We start from the raw sequence: 19,202 nt of genomic DNA, 5'->3' as shown, positions 1-19,202 counted from the left end.
CTGGAACAGCAGGGGTGAGACACATGGAGCGTGATGGGGAGAGAGATACACATGGAACAGCAGGGGTGAGACACATTGAGCGTGATGGGAGAGAGATACACATGGAACAGCAGGGGTGAGACACATGGAGCGTGATGGGAGAGAGATACACATGGAACAGCAGGGGTGAGACACATTGAGCGTGATGGGAGAGAGATACACATGGAACAGCAGGGGTGAGACACATGGAGCGTGATGGGAGAGAGATACACATGGAACAGCAGGGGTGAGACACATGGAGCGTGATGGGAGAGAGATACACATGGAACAGCAGGGGTGAGACACATTGAGCATGATGGGAGAGAGATACACATGGAACAGCAGGGGTGAGACACATGGAGCGTGATGGGAGAGAGATACACATGGAATAGCAGGGGTGAGACACATTGAGCGTGATGGGAGAGAGATACACATGGAACAGCAGGAGTGAGACACATGGAGCGTGATGGGAGAGAGATACACATGGAACAGCAGGAGTGAGACACATGGAGCGTGATGGGAGAGAGATACACATGGAATAGCAGGGGTGAGACACATTGAGCGTGATGGGAGAGAGATACACATGGAACAGCAGGAGTGAGACACATGGAGCGTGATGGGAGAGAGATACACATGGAACAGCAGGGGTGAGACACATGGAGCATGATGGGTAGAGAGATAAACATGGAACAGCAGGGGTGAGACACATGGAGCATGATGGGAGAGAGATACACATGGAACAGCAGGAGTGAGACACATGGAGCGTGATGGGAGAGAGATACACATGGAATAGCAGGGGTGAGACACATTGAGCGTGATGGGAGAGAGATACACATGGAACAGCAGGAGTGAGACACATGGAGCGTGATGGGAGAGAGATACACATGGAACAGCAGGGGTGAGACACATGGAGCATGATGGGTAGAGAGATAAACATGGAACAGCAGGGGTGAGACACATGGAGCGTGATGGGGAGAGAGATACACATGGAACAGCAGGGGTGAGACACATGGAGCATGATGGGGAGAGATACACATGGAACAGCAGGGGTGAGACACATAGAGCATGATGGGAGAGAGATACACATGGAACAGCAGGGGTGAGACACATGGAGCGTGATGGGGAGAGAGATACACATGGAACAGCAGGGGTGAGACACATGGAGCGTGATGGGAGAGAGATACACATGGAACAGCAGGGGTGAGACACATGGAGCGTGATGGGAGAGAGATACACATGGAACAGCAGGGGTGAGACACATGCAGCATGATGGGAGAGAGATACACATGGAACAGCACGGGTGAGACACATGGAGCGTGATGGGAGAGAGATACACATGGAACAGCAGGGGTGAGACACATGGAGCATGATGGGGAGAGAGATACACATGGAACAGCAGGGGTGAGACACATGGAGCATGATGGGGAGAGAGATACACATGGAATAGCAGGGGTGAGACACATTGAGCATGATGGGAGAGAGATACACATGGAACAGCAGAGGTGAGACACATTGAGCATGATGGGAGAGAGATACACATGGAACAGCAGGGGTGAGACACATGGAGCATGATGGGGAGAGATACACATGGAACAGCAGGGGTGAGACACATGGAGCGTGATGGGAGAGAGATACACATGGAACAGCAGGGGTGAGACACATGGAGCATGATGGGGAGAGATACACATGGAATAGCAGGGGTGAGACACATTGAGCATGATGGGAGAGAGATACACATGGAACAGCAGGGGTGAGACACATTGAGCATGATGGGAGAGAGATACACATGGAACAGCAGGGGTGAGACACATGGAGCGTGATGGGAGAGAGATACACATGGAACAGCAGGGGTGAGACACATGGAGCATGATGGGGAGAGATACACATGGAATAGCAGGGGTGAGACACATTGAGCATGATGGGAGAGAGATACACATGGAACAGCAGGGGTGAGACACATTGAGCATGATGGGGAGAGATATACACATGGAACAGCAGGAGTGAGACACATGGAGCGTGATGGGAGAGAGATACACATGGAACAGCAGGGGTGAGACACATGGAGCGTGATGGGAGAGAGATACACATGGAACAGCAGGAGTGAGACACATGGAGCATGATGGGGAGAGAGATACACATGGAATAGCAGGGGTGAGACACATGGAGCGTGATGGGAGAGAGATACACATGGAACAGCAGGGGTGAGACACATGGAGCATGATGGGTAGAGAGATACACATGGAATAGCAGGGGTGAGACACATGGAGCGTGATGGGAGAGAGATACACATGGAACAGCAGGGGTGAGACACATGGAGCATGATGGGTAGAGAGATACACATGGAACAGCAGGAGTGAGACACATGGAGCGTGATGGGAGAGAGATACACATGGAATAGCAGGAGTGAGACACATTGAGCGTGATGGGAGAGAGATACACATGGAACAGCAGGAGTGAGACACATGGAGCGTGATGGGAGAGAGATACACATGGAACAGCAGGGGTGAGACACATGGAGCGTGATGGGGAGAGAGATACACATGGAATAGCAGGGGTGAGACACATTGAGCATGATGGGAGAGAGATACACATGGAACAGCAGGGGTGAGACACATGGAGCGTGATGGGAGAGAGATACACATGGAACAGCAGGGGTGAGACACATGGAGCATGATGGGGAGAGATACACATGGAACAGCAGGGGTGAGACACATGGAGCATGATGGGAGAGAGATACACATGGAACAGCAGGGGTGAGACACATGGAGCATGATGGGAGAGAGATACACATGGAATAGCAGGGGTGAGACACATGGAGCGTGATGGGGAGAGAGATACACATGGAACAGCAGGGGTGAGACACATGGAGCGTGATGGGAGAGAGATACACATGGAACAGCAGGGGTGAGACACATGGAGCATGATGGGAGAGAGATACACATGGAACAGCAGGGGTGAGACACATGGAGCGTGATGGGAGAGAGATACACATGGAACAGCAGGGGTGAGACACATGGAGCATGATGGGAGAGAGATACACATGGAACAGCAGGGGTGAGACACATGGAGCGTGATGGGAGAGAGATACACATGGAACAGCAGGGGTGAGACACATGGAGCATGATGGGAGAGAGATATACATGGAACAGCAGGGGTGAGACACATGGAGCGTGATGGGAGAGAGATACACATGGAACAGCAGCGATGAGACACATGGAGCATGATGGGGAGAGAGATAAACATGGAATAGCAGGGGTGAGACACATGGAGCATGATGAGGAGAGAGATACACATGGAACAGCAGGGGTGAGACACATGGAGCATGATGGGAGAGAGATACACATGGAACAGCAGTGGTGAGACACATGGAGCATGATGGGGAGAGAGATACACATGGAATAGCAGGGGTGAGACACATGGAGCGTGATGGGAGAGAGATACACATGGAACAGCAGGGGTGAGACACATGGAGCGTGATGGGGAGAGAGATACACATGGAACAGCAGGGGTGAGACACATGGAGCATGATGGGAGAGATACACATGGAACAGCAGGGGTGAGACACATTGAGCGTGATGGGAGAGAGATACACATGGAACAGCAGGGGTGAGACACATGGAGCGTGATGGGGAGAGATACACATGGAACAGCAGGGGTGAGACACATGGAGCGTGATGGGAGAGATACACATGGAACAGCAGGGGTGAGACACATGGAGCGTGATGGGAGAGATACACATGGAACAGCAGGGGTGAGACACATTGAGAGTGATGGGAGAGAGATACACATGGAACAGCAGGGGTGAGACATATGGAGCGTGATGGGAGAGAGAAACACATGGAACAGCAGGGGTGAGACACATGGAGCGTGATGGGGAGAGAGCTACACATGGAACAGCAGGGGTGAGACACGGAGCGTGATGGGGAGAGAGATACACATGGAATAGCAGGGGTGAGACACATGGAGCATGATGGGGAGAGATACACATGGAACAGCAGGGGTGAGACACGGAGCGTGATGGGGAGAGAGATACACATGGAACAGCAGGGGTGAGACACATGGAGCGTGATGGGAGAGAGATACACATGGAACAGCAGGGGTGAGACACATGGAGCATGATGGGGAGAGATACACATGGAACAGCAGGGGTGAGACACATGGAGCATGATGGGAGAGAGATACACATGGAACAGCAGGGGTGAGACACATGGAGCATGATGGGAGAGAGATACACATGGAACAGCAGGGGTGAGACACATGGAGCATGATGGGAGAGAGATACACATGGAACAGCAGGGGTGAGACACATGGAGCATGATGGGAGAGAGATACACATGGAACAGCAGGGGTGAGACACATGGAGCGTGATGGGAGAGAGATACACATGGAACAGCAGTGGTGAGACACATGGAGCGTGATGGGAGAGAGATACACATGGAACAGCAGGGGTGAGACACATGGAGCGTGATGGGAGAGAGATACACATGGAACAGCAGGGGTGAGACACATGGAGCGTGATGGGAGAGAGATACACATGGAACAGCAGGGGTGAGACACATGGAGCATGATGGGGAGAGATACACATGGAATAGCAGGGGTGAGACACATTGAGCATGATGGGAGAGAGATACACATGGAACAGCAGGGGTGAGACACATTGAGCGTGATGGGGAGAGAGATACACATGGAACAGCAGGAGTGAGACACATGGAGCGTGATGGGGAGAGAGATACACATGGAATAGCAGGGGTGAGACACATTGAGCATGATGGGAGAGAGATACACATGGAACAGCAGGGGTGAAACACATGGAGCATGATGGGGAGAGATACACATGGAACAGCAGGGGTGAGACACATGGAGCATGATGGGAGAGAGATACACATGGAACAGCAGGGGTGAGACACATGGAGCGTGATGGGAGAGAGATACACATGGAACAGCAGGGGTGAGACACATGGAGCATGATGGGAGAGAGATACACATGGAACAGCAGGGGTGAGACACATGGAGCGTGATGGGAGAGAGATACACATGGAACAGCAGGGGTGAGACACATGGAGCATGATGGGAGAGAGATACACATGGAACAGCAGGGGTGAGACACATGGAGCGTGATGGGAGAGAGATACACATGGAACAGCAGGGGTGAGACACATGGAGCATGATGGGGAGAGAGATACACATGGAACAGCAGGGGTGAGACACATTGAGCATGATGGGAGAGAGATACACATGGAACAGCAGGGGTGAGACACATGGAGCGTGATGGGAGAGAGATACACATGGAACAGCAGGGGTGAGACACATGGAGCGTGATGGGAGAGAGATACACATGGAACAGCAGGGGTGAGACACATGGAGCATGATGGGGAGAGATACACATGGAACAGCAGGGGTGAGACACATGGAGCATGATGGGGAGAGAGATACACATGGAATAGCAGGGGTGAGACCCATGGAGCATGATGAGGAGAGAGATACACATGGAACAGCAGGGGTGAGACACATGGAGCATGATGGGGAGAGATACAAATGGAACAGCAGGGGTGAGACACATGGAGCATGATGGGAGAGAGATACACATGGAACAGCAGGGGTGAGACACATGGAGCATGATGGGAGAGAGATACACATGGAACAGCAGTGGTGAGACACATGGAGCATGATGGGGAGAGAGATACACATGGAATAGCAGGGGTGAGACACATGGAGCGTGATGGGAGAGAGATACACATGGAACAGCAGGGGTGAGACACATGGAGCGTGATGGGGAGAGAGATACACATGGAACAGCAGGGGTGAGACACTTGGAGTGTGATGGGAGAGAGATACACATGGAACAGCAGGGGTGAAACACATGGAGCGTGATGGGAGAGAGATAAACATGGAACAGCAGGCGTGAGACACTTGGAGCGTGATGGGAGAGAGATACACATGGAACAGCAGGGGTGAGACACATGGAGCGTGATGGGAGAGAGATACACATGGAACAGCAGGGGTGAGACACATGGAGCGTGATGGGAGAGATACACATGGAACAGCAGGGGTGAGACACATTGAGCGTGATGGGAGAGAGATACACATGGAACAGCAGGAGTGAGACATATGGAGCGTGATGGGAGAGAGAAACACATGGAACAGCAGGGGTGAGACACATGGAGCGTGATGGGGAGAGAGCTACACATGGAACAGCAGGGGTGAGACACGGAGCGTGATGGGGAGAGAGATACACATGGAATAGCAGGGGTGAGACACATGGAGCATGATGGGGAGAGATACACATGGAACAGCAGGGGTGAGACACGGAGCGTGATGGGGAGAGAGATACACATGGAATAGCAGGGGTGAGACACATTGAGCATGATGGGAGAGAGATACACATGGAACAGCAGGGGTGAGACACATGGAGCGTGATGGGAGAGAGATACACATGGAACAGCAGGGGTGAGACACATGGAGCATGATGGGAGAGAGATACACATGGAACAGCAGGGGTGAGACACATGGAGCATGATGGGAGAGAGATACACATGGAACAGCAGGGGTGAGACACATGGAGCATGATGGGAGAGAGATACACATGGAACAGCAGGGGTGAGACACATGGAGCATGATGGGAGAGAGATACACATGGAACAGCAGGGGTGAAACACATGGAGCGTGATGGGAGAGAGATACACATGGAACAGCAGGGGTGAGACACATGGAGCGTGATGGGAGAGAGATACACATGGAACAGCAGGGGTGAGACACATGGAGCATGATGGGGAGAGATACAAATAGAACAGCAGGGGTGAAACACATGGAGCGTGATGGGAGAGAGATACACATGGAACAGCAGTGGTGAGACACATGGAGCATGATGGGGAGAGAGATACACATGGAACAGCAGGGGTGAGACACATGGAGCATGATGGGAGAGAGATACACATGGAACAGCAGGGGTGAGACACATGGAGCATGATGAGGAGAGAGATACACATGGAACAGCAGGGGTGAGACACATGGAGCATGATGGGAGAGAGATACACATGGAACAGCAGTGGTGAGACACATGGAGCGTGATGGGGAGAGAGATACACATGGAACAGCAGGGGTGAGACACATGGAGCATGATGGGAGAGAGATACACATGGAACAGCAGGGGTGAGACACATGGAGCATGATGGGAGAGAGATACACATGGAACAGCAGGGATGAGACACATGGAGCGTGATGGGGAGAGAGATATACATGGAACAGCAGGGGTGAGACATGGAGCATGATGGGGAGTGAGATACACATGGAATAGCAGGGGTGAGACATGGAGCGTGATGGGAGATACACATGGAACAGCAGGCGTGAGACACATGGAGCGTGATGGGGAGAGAGATATACATGGAACAGCAGGGGTGAGACATGGAGCATGATGGGGAGTGAGATACACATGGAATAGCAGGGGTGAGAGACATGGAGCGTGATGGGAGATACACATGGAACAGCAGGGGTGAGACACATGGAGCGTGATGGGGAGAGATACACATGGAACAGCAGGGGTGAGACACATGAAGCATGATGGGAGAGAGATACACATGGAACAGCAGGGGTAAAACATATGGAGTGTGATGGGGAGAGAGACATGTATGATGAGTGAGACACATGGAGCGTGATGGGGAGAGAGAGACACATGGAATAGCAGGGGTGAGACACATGGAGCATGATGGGGAGAGAGATACACATGGAACAGCAGCGGTCAGACACATGGAGCATGATGGGGAGAGAGATACACATGGAACAGCAGGGGTGAGACACATGGAGCGTGATGGGGAGACAGATACACATGGAACAGTAGGGGTGAGACACATGGAGCGTGATGAGGAGAGAGACATGTAGTATGATGAGTGAGACACGGAGCGTGATGGGAGAGAGATAAACATGGAACAGCAGGGGTGAGACACATGGAGCATGATGGGGAGAGAGATACACATGGAACAGCAGGGGTGAGACACATGGAGCGTGATGGGGAGAGAGACATGTAGTATGATGAGTGAGACACGGAGCGTGATGGGAGAGAGATAAACATGGAACAGCAGGGGCGAGACACATGGAGCGTGATGAGGAGAGAGATACACATGGAACAGCAAGGGTGAAACACATGGAGCGTGATGGGGAGAGAGATACACATGGAACAGCAGGGGTGAGACATATGGAGCATGATGGGGAGAGAGATACACATGGAACAGCAGGGGTGAGACACATGGAGCATGATGGGGAGAGAGATACACATGGAATAGCAGGGGTTTGACACACGGAGCGTGATGGGGAGAGAGATACACATGGAACAGTAGGGGTGAGACACATGGAGCGTGATGAGGAGAGAGACGTAGTATGATGAGAGATATCGAGTGTGATGGAGAGAGATACACATGGAATAGCAGGGGTGAGACACTTGGATGATTTTGATGCGTTTCTGCAGCGTTTTTGGATGCGCGGAATTGCATCAAATCCGCAGCGTAGTGCACACCCAATGTTAGTCAATGGGAAATTGAGAATTGGTGTGGACATGCTGCGGAAAAATACGCACGGATTTGCAGGGTTTTATTTTCCGCAGCACGTCAATTCTTTTTGCGGATCTGCAGTGTTTCTGCACCCAAAAAATCTGAGGTTTTGCTGCGGAGTTGTGTGCGATAAACGCTGCGGAGGAGGAAGAGTGTGTGTGCGGAGACTGTGAGCTGTGAATATGTGCGTGTCTGTGTGCGGGTGTCCGTGTGTATCTGCGTGTGTGTGTGTGCGGGAACAGGGAGTATACTGCTGTTTTTTTTTTCAGGAGATTGAGAGCGTTGCACGGTTAGCTGACTAGTAAAGATGAGAAAGTGTGTAGTGTTTTATTTAATTAAAATACTTTATTCTGGCTGTGTTTATTTAACCCCTTAACAACTATAGGATTAGTAATGGATAGGTGTCTTATTGACGCCTCTCCATTACTAAGCCGGATTGATGTCACCTTACAATACAAAGATGACATTAACCCCACAAATATTACCCATATGACACCTCTACAGGGTAGTGGGAAGAGAGAGGCTAAGTGCCGGAATTGGCGCATCTTAGAGATGCGCCATTTCAGGGGTGGCTTTGAGCTGGTGTTTGTAGCCAAGGAAGGGGGTGGGTGCAATATCCATGGCCCCTTCTTAGGCTATTAACATCAGCCCGCAGCTGTCTGCATAGCCTTTTCTGGTTATTAATTATAGGGGGACCCCACGTTTTTTGGTGGGAACCCTATTTTAATAGCCAGTAAAGGCTAAATATACAGCTGCAGGCTGATATTCATAGCCTGGGAATATCCGTGGGTGTTAACCCCTTCCTAGGCTATAATCATCGTATAGTTCTCACATAATACCTCCATATAGATCACACATAATGGCGCCATATAGTTCTCATATAATACCATCATATAGATCACACATACCGCCATAGTGTTCTCATATAATACCGCCATATACTTCTCAAATACCGCCATATAGATCACACATAATACCGTTATATAGATCACACACAACACCATGTAGATCACACATAATACCACCATATAATTGTCACATAATAATGCCACATAGATCACACATAATCCCACAATATAGTTATCATATAATAGTCATATTTTTTACATTATTCCACCATACTGATCAAACATAATACCACCATAAAGATCACATATAATACCGTCATATAGATCACACATAATGCCATAATACAGATCACACATAATACTTGTCCACATCAAGTGTAGTCTATATGACAGTACTATGTAAAAAATATATATGGTGGCATCATGTGTGATCTATATGCAGTATTATGTAATAAATATATATGGCGGTATAATGTGTGGTCTTTATGGGAGTATTATGTGAAAAATAGATATGGCAGCATTATGCGTGATCCATATGGCAGTGTGCTGGTCTATGGGGGGGTCACAGAGAGATATACGGTGGAGGGAGCAGAGTATTTCAGGAGAGCCGTGTGCTGGTCTATGGGGGGGAGTGTGCGCACGCTGACGCTCACATGCACACAACTGTATACTTAGCCTTTACTGGCTATTAAAATGGGGGACCCCAATCAAAAAAAATTACGTGGGGTCCCCCTATAATAACCAGCAAAGGTTATGCAAACAGCTGCGGGATATTAATAGCCTAGGAAGGGGCCATGGATATTGACCCCCCAGGCTAAAAACCATCAGCTCTCAGCCGCCCCAGAAATGGCGCATCTATTAGATGCTTTTCTGGCACTTTGCCCGGCTCCCCGAATCCCTCGTCCTCGTCTCCTGCAACAAAAATAAAATAAGCCACATATATTCCTCACCTGCCCGCCGAGAAGATAATCCATAATGTCCCACGACGATCCTGATCACTTTGAGAGCAGTCACATCAGTGATATGACTGCTCTCAAAGACAGCCGGCGATAGACTGACGGGAGGTGGATCACTGCACCACCGTGAGTATAATTTTTTTTAATTTTTATGTGAATGTGTATGTAATGTAACTTTTTTTTTTTTCTTTTAAACTGTGAGCACAGGTAGCGGCAGATGATACTACTCTCTCATCAGACAGAGCCCAATGGGAGCAGTAGCCTCATCGGTCCGCGCCTGCTTTTTTACCGCAAGTCACCGCTGCAGGTCACAGTCAGCTGCGGAATCACACTGACATCTGCCAGCATGATCCCGCAGCGCTGTGACCGACAGTACCGGCGGTAGTGTTACCGCGGGTGACAGTCACAGCTGTGGGGGGTCACGCTGACATGTCACAGCATGAACCCCGCAGCTCCTGTTATTGCACGCACTGAGCTGTGTGTGCAATGGGGAAAGACATGCAGGGGGAGAGGAGTGCTTAGGAGCGAGAGCGAACAGGCACAGGGGGATGGAGAGCACACATGGGAAGAGAGACAGCACCCATTGGGAGAGACAGTCACCTCCAGGGTCACAGAGGGAGATATATAGGGGAAGGAGCAGGGTGACTGCAGCACAGAGTATTTCAGGAGAGCAGTGTGCTGGCCTATGGGAGATCACAGAAGAGCTATATGGGGGAAGGGTATGTGATCCCTGCTGTGTGCACGCTACTTCTCTCCTGTTTTTTGACTAAAATTCTTGCCATCCCCCCTTCCCCCACCTTAGTCACTGTCCTGTCAGCTGCCCTTTCTCCAGGTGTCAGCTCCCTCTCTGCAGCCTGAGAGTGCAGCTTACCGGAGATCACAGGGACTGTGTGAGGAGGCAGAGACAGAGCAGGAGAAGCACACAGAGCAGCGTGTGAGGAGCAGAGGATGTCTGCCCAGGACGTGCAGTGCCTGGAGTACAGAGGAGCAGGGATGTAAATCACCTGCACTCCCCATCCTCCGGCTCCAGTGAGCGCTTCTCTCCTGCGATAGAGAGTAAGTGGAGCTTGGCAGATAGCACTGGGCTATAATAAAATGGCGGTCAGCCGCGCCTACAGCAGTGAAGTGTGCAGCCCACAGAGGCGTGCCCAGCTCACTGCTAATGCTGCTGCAATGTTAGAGATAGGGTCAGCGCCGGTCTATTATCTCCTATGTCCATGGGGTGCCGTAATATGACACTGATAGTGTCGTGCTACTGCTGTGAACACAAGATGTCAGCCCCCAGTGCCTTCTTTAAACTCATATAACACACGAAATCTGTTTCACATGCATTTAAAACTTGGTTATAGCAGCATGTTATGCTACATTACAGTGATTTATTAATGATCTACAAAAGCGGTACCTTCCCTTTAAAACGATTCCAACATTCTGAACATAAAAAAGGCTTCTCCCCTATGTGACGTCTCTGATGTTTATTAACAGTTGATTTCCAAGTAAAACATTTCCCATATTAAGAAAATGAAAAAGGCTTCTCCTCTGTGTGACTGCTCTGATGTCTAACAAGATGCGCTTTCTGGTTAAAACATTTCCCACATTCTGAACAGGAAAAAGCCTTCTCCCCAGTGTGAGTTCTCTGATGTCTAACAAGATGTGCTTTCCGGTTAAAACATTTCCCACATTCTGAACAGGAAAAAGGCTTCTCCCCTGTATGGATTATCTGGTGCTTAACACAATCTGATTTATTGCTAAAACGTTTCCCACATTCTGAACAGGAAAAAGGCTTCTCCCCTGTGTGACTTCTCTGATGTCTATCAAGAAGCACTTTCCATTTAAAACATTTCCCACATTTTGAACATGAAAAAGGTTTCTCCCCTGTGTGATTTCTCTGGTGGCTATCAAGAACCGATTTCCGGTTAAAACATTTCCCACATTCTGAGCAGGAAAAAGGCTTCTCCCCTGTGTGAGTTCTCTGGTGGCTATCAAGAACTGATTTACGGTTAAAACATTTCCCACATTCTGAACAGGAAAAAGGCTTCTCCCCTGTGTGGGTTCTCTTGTGGCTATCAAGATTTGCTTTCCATATATAACATTTCCCACATTCTGAACAGGAGAAAGGCTTTTCCCCTGTGTGGGTTCTCTGGTGGCTATCAAGATATGCTTTCTGGGTAAAACATTTCCCACATTCTGAACAGGAAAAAGGCTTCTCCCCTGTGTGGGTTCTCTTGTGGCTATCAAGATTTGTTTTCCATATATAACATTTCCCACATTCTGAACAGGAAAAAGCCTTCTCCCCTGTGTGAGTTATCTGATGTCTAACAAGATGTGCTTTCCGGGTAAAACATTTCCCACATTCTGAACAGGAAAAAGGCTTATCCCCTGTGTGGGTTCTCTGGTGGCTCTCAAGATCCATTTTCCAGTTAAAACATTTCCCACATTCTGAACAGGAAAAAGGTTTCTCCCCTGTGTGGGTTCTCTTGTGGCTATCAAGATTTGTTTTCCATAGATAACATTTCCCACATTCTGAACAGGAAAAAGCCTTCTCCCCTGTGTGAGTTATCTGATGTCTAACAAGATGTGCTTTCCGGGTAAAACGTTTCCCACATTCTGAACATGAAAAAGGTTTAGCTCCTGTGTGAATTCTCTGGTGAGTAACAAAATGTGATTTGCAATTAAAATATTTTCCACATTCTGAACATGAAAATGACTTCTTTGCTTTAGGAGCAGTTTGTTTTTTATTGTCTCTTTTGTGATTTTGATTTTCCTTAGTAGTTGGTAATGAATCAGAAGATGGGACCTGTTTCATAGGATCAGCTGACATATATTTGATGTGAAGGGATGATGGTGTATCTGGAGTAATATCATTCACTTCTGAAGTATCTTGTCGGATCTCAAGATCATCTGATTTAAAAATTGAAGACGATGTCAGCTGTCCCTCGGATTTCCTGGTACAGTCATCTGCTGAGATAAAAACAATTGTTTTTTTAATAAAACATCCTTGAGTTTTATATTTTTGAACATTTCTACTTAAACGGTCCATAAAAATTGCAAGATATATAAAAACCATTAATTATTTACCAAGACAATGACAGTTCAGTCTAACAGAAAACCTTATTAGATGAACCAGTAGGGTTTGGTGTTAAAACTGTTTGTTCATTTTGCCTCCCAAATATCGAATAAAAAGAAACCAATCAATGTTTTGTAGGCGAAAATAATACCAATTCTCATCTCACAAAAAAACAAGTCCCCACTCAGGTCCATCATCTGTCAATGGAAAAACAGAGGTTCCCACGCTATTAGTGGCTCAAAGGTTGTAAAGCAACAGGGTTTCTATAAACCAATACAGCACAATCAGATCTCACTTCTGAGTCTTGCAGTGTGCTCAAACAACATTTAGGATCCCCGTGTTTAGCAAAATTATGAGAAGAATCCAATTAATTTACAGTGTTTGTCTCCTGGAGCACAATCTGGGCACTATGTGTTGGGTAATAAAATGGCAAATGTGTAATTTTCACTCTCCAATATCCACTGCGTGTTAATTTCCGGAAAGTGGTTGTGGAGTCAAAATATTCACTCCTCCTATAGATTATAACCTTCCACGAATTAATTTATAAAATGGAATCACTTTATGGGGATTTCGACTACTCTGGTTTTCTGTCATTTAGTTATATTAGGGTGTCTGCATATGGTATGTCCAATCTCATCTGGGAAAAAGGGCAGAGGGCTAGCACTCGATTCTTAAGGATATGACGGTGCTAGTGAACGGAGCCGATGATCCCATAAACAATAGAGTATATAATCACTGCACGCGTACATTTTGCTTCAAGTGAAAAATTTAATACAGGTGGCAGGTGAACCGACAGGCAAATTAACGTTTCGGACAGTTAATGGCCTTGATGACAATGCCGCCCTTGGAAAAATTTCTATAGGTTAGAACACGAAATGTCTATATGGATGTTGGAGTAAGAGTGAATGGACAAAATCTTCCGTAAGTGGTAAAGTTGTGCATGCAGACACGAATGTGTCTTGGGAACAGCTGGATAGCGTTGTAGCAGAAGCCGACACCAGTGGCTATTTAGCGAATGCTGGCACATATTGTGATAAAAAAAACACCATAAGAGGAAAAACCTCCACTATTCTAGACAAAAAAAAACACCAGTATACAGGCAGAGATGCTTACCTGTCCAAGGCCTCCAACAATTGCACTAACCAAGGTGCAGCGGACCCAAGTTAAGGGCTGTCCCACACGTCCAGATAATTCCGGTACCGGAATAAATCGGTACCGGAGTTATCCGTGTCCGTGTGCCTGGGAACTCACGGAGGCCATACCTGCGGCACACGTGTGCCGCCCGTATGGCGAGTGGGTACCACACGGAGCGTGTGGTACCCACTCTGCATGGTGCTGAAGCTGCGATTCATATCATCCCTGCAGCAACGTTTGCTGCAGGGAAAATATGAAGAATAGTGTTTAAAATAAAGATCCATGTGTCCGCCGCCCCCCCACCCCCTGTGCGCCCCCCCCCCGCTGGTCAGAAAATACTCACCCGGATCCCCCGTCGGCAGTCGCTCCTTCCTGGTCTGGCCGCGGCTTACTGTATGCGGTCACGTGGGGCCGCTCATTTACACTCATGAATAGGCGGCTCCGCCCCTATTGGAGGTGGAGCCACATATTCATGAGTGTAATCGGCCGCATACAGTAGGAGGCGCGGCCAGACCAGGAAGGAGCGACAGCCGACGGGGGACCCGGATAAGTATTTTCTGACCAGCGGGGGGGGGCGCACAGGGGGTGGGGGGGCGGCGGACACATGGATCTTTAGTTTAAACACTATCATTCATATTTTCTCTGTAGCAAACGCTGCTACAGGGAACATATGAATGGCGGCTTCAGCACCATGTGGGGGGGGACAGCGCTTACTGTAGCGCTGTCTCCGGCACGCCACACGGACCCCAGACGGAGAATGTCCGTGTGAGGTGCGTGTTTTACACGGACCCATTGACTCTATTGGGTCCGTGTAAAACGTGCGCTCCCACGAACACTGACATGTCTCCGTGTTTGGCACACGGAGACACGGTCCGCACACGGTCCGCACAAAATCAATGACATCTGAACAGATGCATTGATTTTTATGGGTCTACGTGTGTCAGTGTCTCCGGTACGGGAGGAAACTGTCACCTCACGTACCGGAGCCACTGACGTGTGAAACCGGCCTAAGATGGCAAATACACAGGTGCAATAATACCAATAAGGCAGCCACCCTACAATCAGGAATTGGCCGCTTGGTGCACCTGTGCAAACAAATAGTCTGTATGTGGCGTGTTCAAACAGGAATGCAAAGTATATGGCTCAAAGCCTATTAATGACGCCATGTAGCGGGCTCACCATAATGCATCCTGTGTGAACAGAGGCCACAGTGTACAGAGCCATCAAGGGCCCAGCCGCACCCTGGAAAAATATATAGTGCACCAAAAACACAACAATGTATGCAAGGTATTGGTTGATATTATGGCCACAATATTTAAGCTGCCAACCCACGTCATGGGTCCTTACATATTGGCAGTCCTAATCTAAAAAAAAAAAACACCATAAGAGGAAAAACCTCCACTATTTTAGACAAAAAAACACCAGAATACAGGCAGAGATGCTTATCTGTCCAAGGCCTCCAACAATTGCACTAACCAAGGTGCAGCGGACCCAAGTTAAGATGGCAATACACATATTGTGACCATATTGAGATCTGCCTATATGTGGCTAGATTTCTGACTGTTTTGGATAACATGATACATAATTTTAGTTTTTTTTCTAGTCTCACTTAAATATAGGTAAATATTAAATAAAGTCTCCTGATTAGTCGTCTTTGGTGTGACTTGGGAACAGCTGGATAGCGTTGTAGCAGAAGCCGACACCAGTGGCTATTTAGCGAATGCTGGCACATATTGTGTCTCAAAACAAATTCAGACAAAACAGGTCAGTGCTGTAATGTAGGTTAGGGAGCAACTCCCACTCGTCCACCAAGGCCGGCTCCTGCAGCTGCGTCTCTCATATGCTCCTGGGGTATTGCTGCACCTGTTCCACAACTGCACTATCGCTATTGGATTCGGCTCCCTAACCTACATGACAGCACCGACCTGTTTTGTCTGAGTTTGCTTTCAGACACAATACGTGCCAGCTTTCACTAAATAGCCACTGGTGTCGGCTTCTGCTGCAATGCTATCCAGCTGATCCCAAGACACATTCGTGTCTACATGCACAACTTAACCACTTATGGAAGATTTTGTCCATTCACTCTTACTCCAACCATCCATATTGACATTTCGTGTTCTAACCTGGAGACATTTTTCCAAGGGCGGCATTGTGATCAAGGCCATTAACTGTCCGAAACGTTAATTTGCCTGTCAGTTCACCTGCCACCTGTATTAAATTTTTCACTTGAAGCAAAATTCCTCAATTTGTACGAATGCAGTGATTATATACTCTACCAATCTCATCTGGGATCTGTCTGTCCAGCTGGAGTAATCTGTTCCCTACTTCAGCAAATTGGATAGTACTACACCCTACTAAAGCTCAAAGCATATTGCCAGAATCTACCAGATACAGAGTTGTTCTCCTCTGGTTCAGTCCTCTGTGCTCAGCTTGCGGCTTGTGCATTTGTTTACTGTTGTGACCGTGGCCCATTTACTGACTACTCGTGTCTTCTTATTCTGTCCTTCTAGTTCTTACCCAGCTACCTGACTATTCTTCTTGCCATCTAACACCACAAAATAGCAGGTAACACCATGGGGTCCAAGCCTAGGGGTCCCAGTGTAAGTTCAGATTCATGTAAGTGTGTTAAAGGGCAATGAGCAAGACAATCCTTGGGATATGGAAAGCAGAGAAGATAGTGCCAAGCATGTTCATGATGGACATCTTTTGAGCTGCCAGATGACCCAATACATTGTGTCTGCAAACTATTTCAGCTAGATCTACATTCAAATAGCGCTCCTTCCCTTCTGACCACTGCCATGTGCCCAGACAGTAGTGTACAACCTTTATATAGGGTATTGTGCGAAGGTGGAAAATAATTTGTATGTTCGATTTGTTTTCCATTATCCTTTGGGAATAATTCCAAAGTGCTCACCACATAAAGTGACACACGTCTGATTTTAAAAATGGGGCATGATTAGGAGCAAAAATCTGGCTGCAGGAAGAGGTTAAATCAGAGTGTTTTGGACACTAACTAGTGCAGTCAAAAACTGTGGCTATAGACAATAACACATCTACTGAAATGATCCAACTCAACAGTCTTCATCAGTAATAAAATGAGTTCAGCCCGTGCCATGATCTGCCCATCAAAGCATGCCTCGCGTGCGTTTCAATCTGGAGCGCACGGAAGTAAGTAATGTCTTCTGATGAGCGGTCTGCGCATGCCTCATGTGGATTGCACGGAAGCATGTAAAATAACTTCCAAGTTCAAAGTGTCCCACGTCATATCCGTTTGCGCATGAGCAAAAGACCGACGGACGTTACCAGACTGTAGTTCACACTGCACATACCAGGCGAGAGCAATGGACAAACCGATCAGACCCTATTTTTTGGGGAGCAAAGAATCATATATTACACTACCACATAATAAGAGAATCAATAACCCAGGCCACCAGCAATGTATTTTTTCCTTTTTCAAATGGTATATCAATAGCCGGGTATTACATTAGTGTCTTGCTGTTTCATTAATATAGGTATAATTTATTCAATATTATGAGTTTAACCGGTCCTATAAATGACCTCCCAAAAATCATATAAATATATTATTAAATCCTTACGAGGCAAGGCAGACCATTTGCAGAAATGGATCAATGGTATTAATACATAGAAATCTATGCATTCCTAATAGGAGAAAAATAGTAATTGGCTAGTCAATTAATTACTCAGTGTCCAAAAAACAATAGGGTAGTCTAGACAAAACAGGCAAATGACATCTGCTCATTTATTCCTTTGGGTTGCCGGGAGTCAAGTCTAAATATCCTTTCACACTCCCGTCTAAAAATGGTACTATCATGGTACTATCATGGTCACCTCCTTTGGGGCCTGGTTTTATGACCTGAATAATCATAAAGTTGATATTTTCCAAATCTCCTCGATTGACTAACCTCATATGTCGGGCCAAGGGGGTATCCCTATCATTTCTAATGTCTCCTAGATGTTCACTCACTCTTTTTCTAAATTCCCTTTTAGTTATTCCTATATAGTCTCTTGGGCAGGAGCACATGGCCTTATAGACAACCCTTGAAGTTTTACAATTGGAAAAGTCTCTCTGATAAAAACACTTTCCTGTCGAGGAACTCTCGATCTCTGATTGAGCCACCAGGCCAGCATATAATAGTTTTTAATATTTCTGGGCTGCAGGGACCCTTTATTGACAGATGTGATCTATGTCTAGATACAGTGGTTCCCTACTGAGGGTTGGGGGCATTATCAGATATAGTGCGCATCTAGGGAATAACAGGGACAGCCGTCGATGAGCGGGGGCTTCACAACGAAAATCCCCTTAGGGTGCCAACCCCCGCTGTAAGACAGGATCAACACAGTTCAATATTAAGGAACTGCAGCAAAAAAAAACCCATAAAGGGTTTATTGGTTAGTTTTTGGGTATACACAGTGTGTTTTTTTATTTTTGGTGAGCACATACCACCTCGTGGGTGTTTTTTAACTTTAATTAAATAAAGGTTATCTTTTTAATAAGTTTTTTCATGATTTCGTGTCAATTAAAGCTTCCACTCAATCCACAAAAAAAAGCAAGTCCTCACTCAGGTCCATCATCTGTTAACGGAAATATAGGTGGCTTCCACTTTACTGCTAGTACAAAGGC

General features: G+C 47.6%; 2 protein-coding genes across 4 annotated transcripts in view; one reads left to right on the top strand and one right to left on the bottom strand.

Moving 5' to 3' along the window:
• LOC143766427 (uncharacterized) overlaps positions 1 to 19,202 on the top strand; it is a 473,765-nt gene that overhangs the window by 179,120 nt on the left and 275,443 nt on the right. The window lies entirely within an intron of this gene.
• LOC143766439 (uncharacterized) overlaps positions 11,820 to 19,202 on the bottom strand; it is a 380,006-nt gene continuing 372,623 nt past the window's right edge. For 2 of the 3 annotated variants that reach the window (XM_077254131.1, XM_077254132.1), the window contains one exon: positions 11,820 to 13,320. In XM_077254131.1, coding sequence (XP_077110246.1) covers positions 11,873 to 13,320 — 1,448 coding nt within the window. In that variant the 3' untranslated portion in view covers positions 11,820 to 11,872. The remainder of the gene's footprint in view (positions 13,321 to 19,202) is intronic. The other variant, XM_077254133.1, reaches the window with a different exon arrangement.

This window comes from Ranitomeya variabilis, chromosome 4 (genome assembly GCF_051348905.1).
Source record: "Ranitomeya variabilis isolate aRanVar5 chromosome 4, aRanVar5.hap1, whole genome shotgun sequence".
Classification (NCBI taxonomy): domain Eukaryota; kingdom Metazoa; phylum Chordata; class Amphibia; order Anura; family Dendrobatidae; genus Ranitomeya; species Ranitomeya variabilis.
The sequence above is the reverse complement of the archived record's forward strand: the minus strand, read 5'-3'. Positions and strand labels throughout refer to the sequence as shown.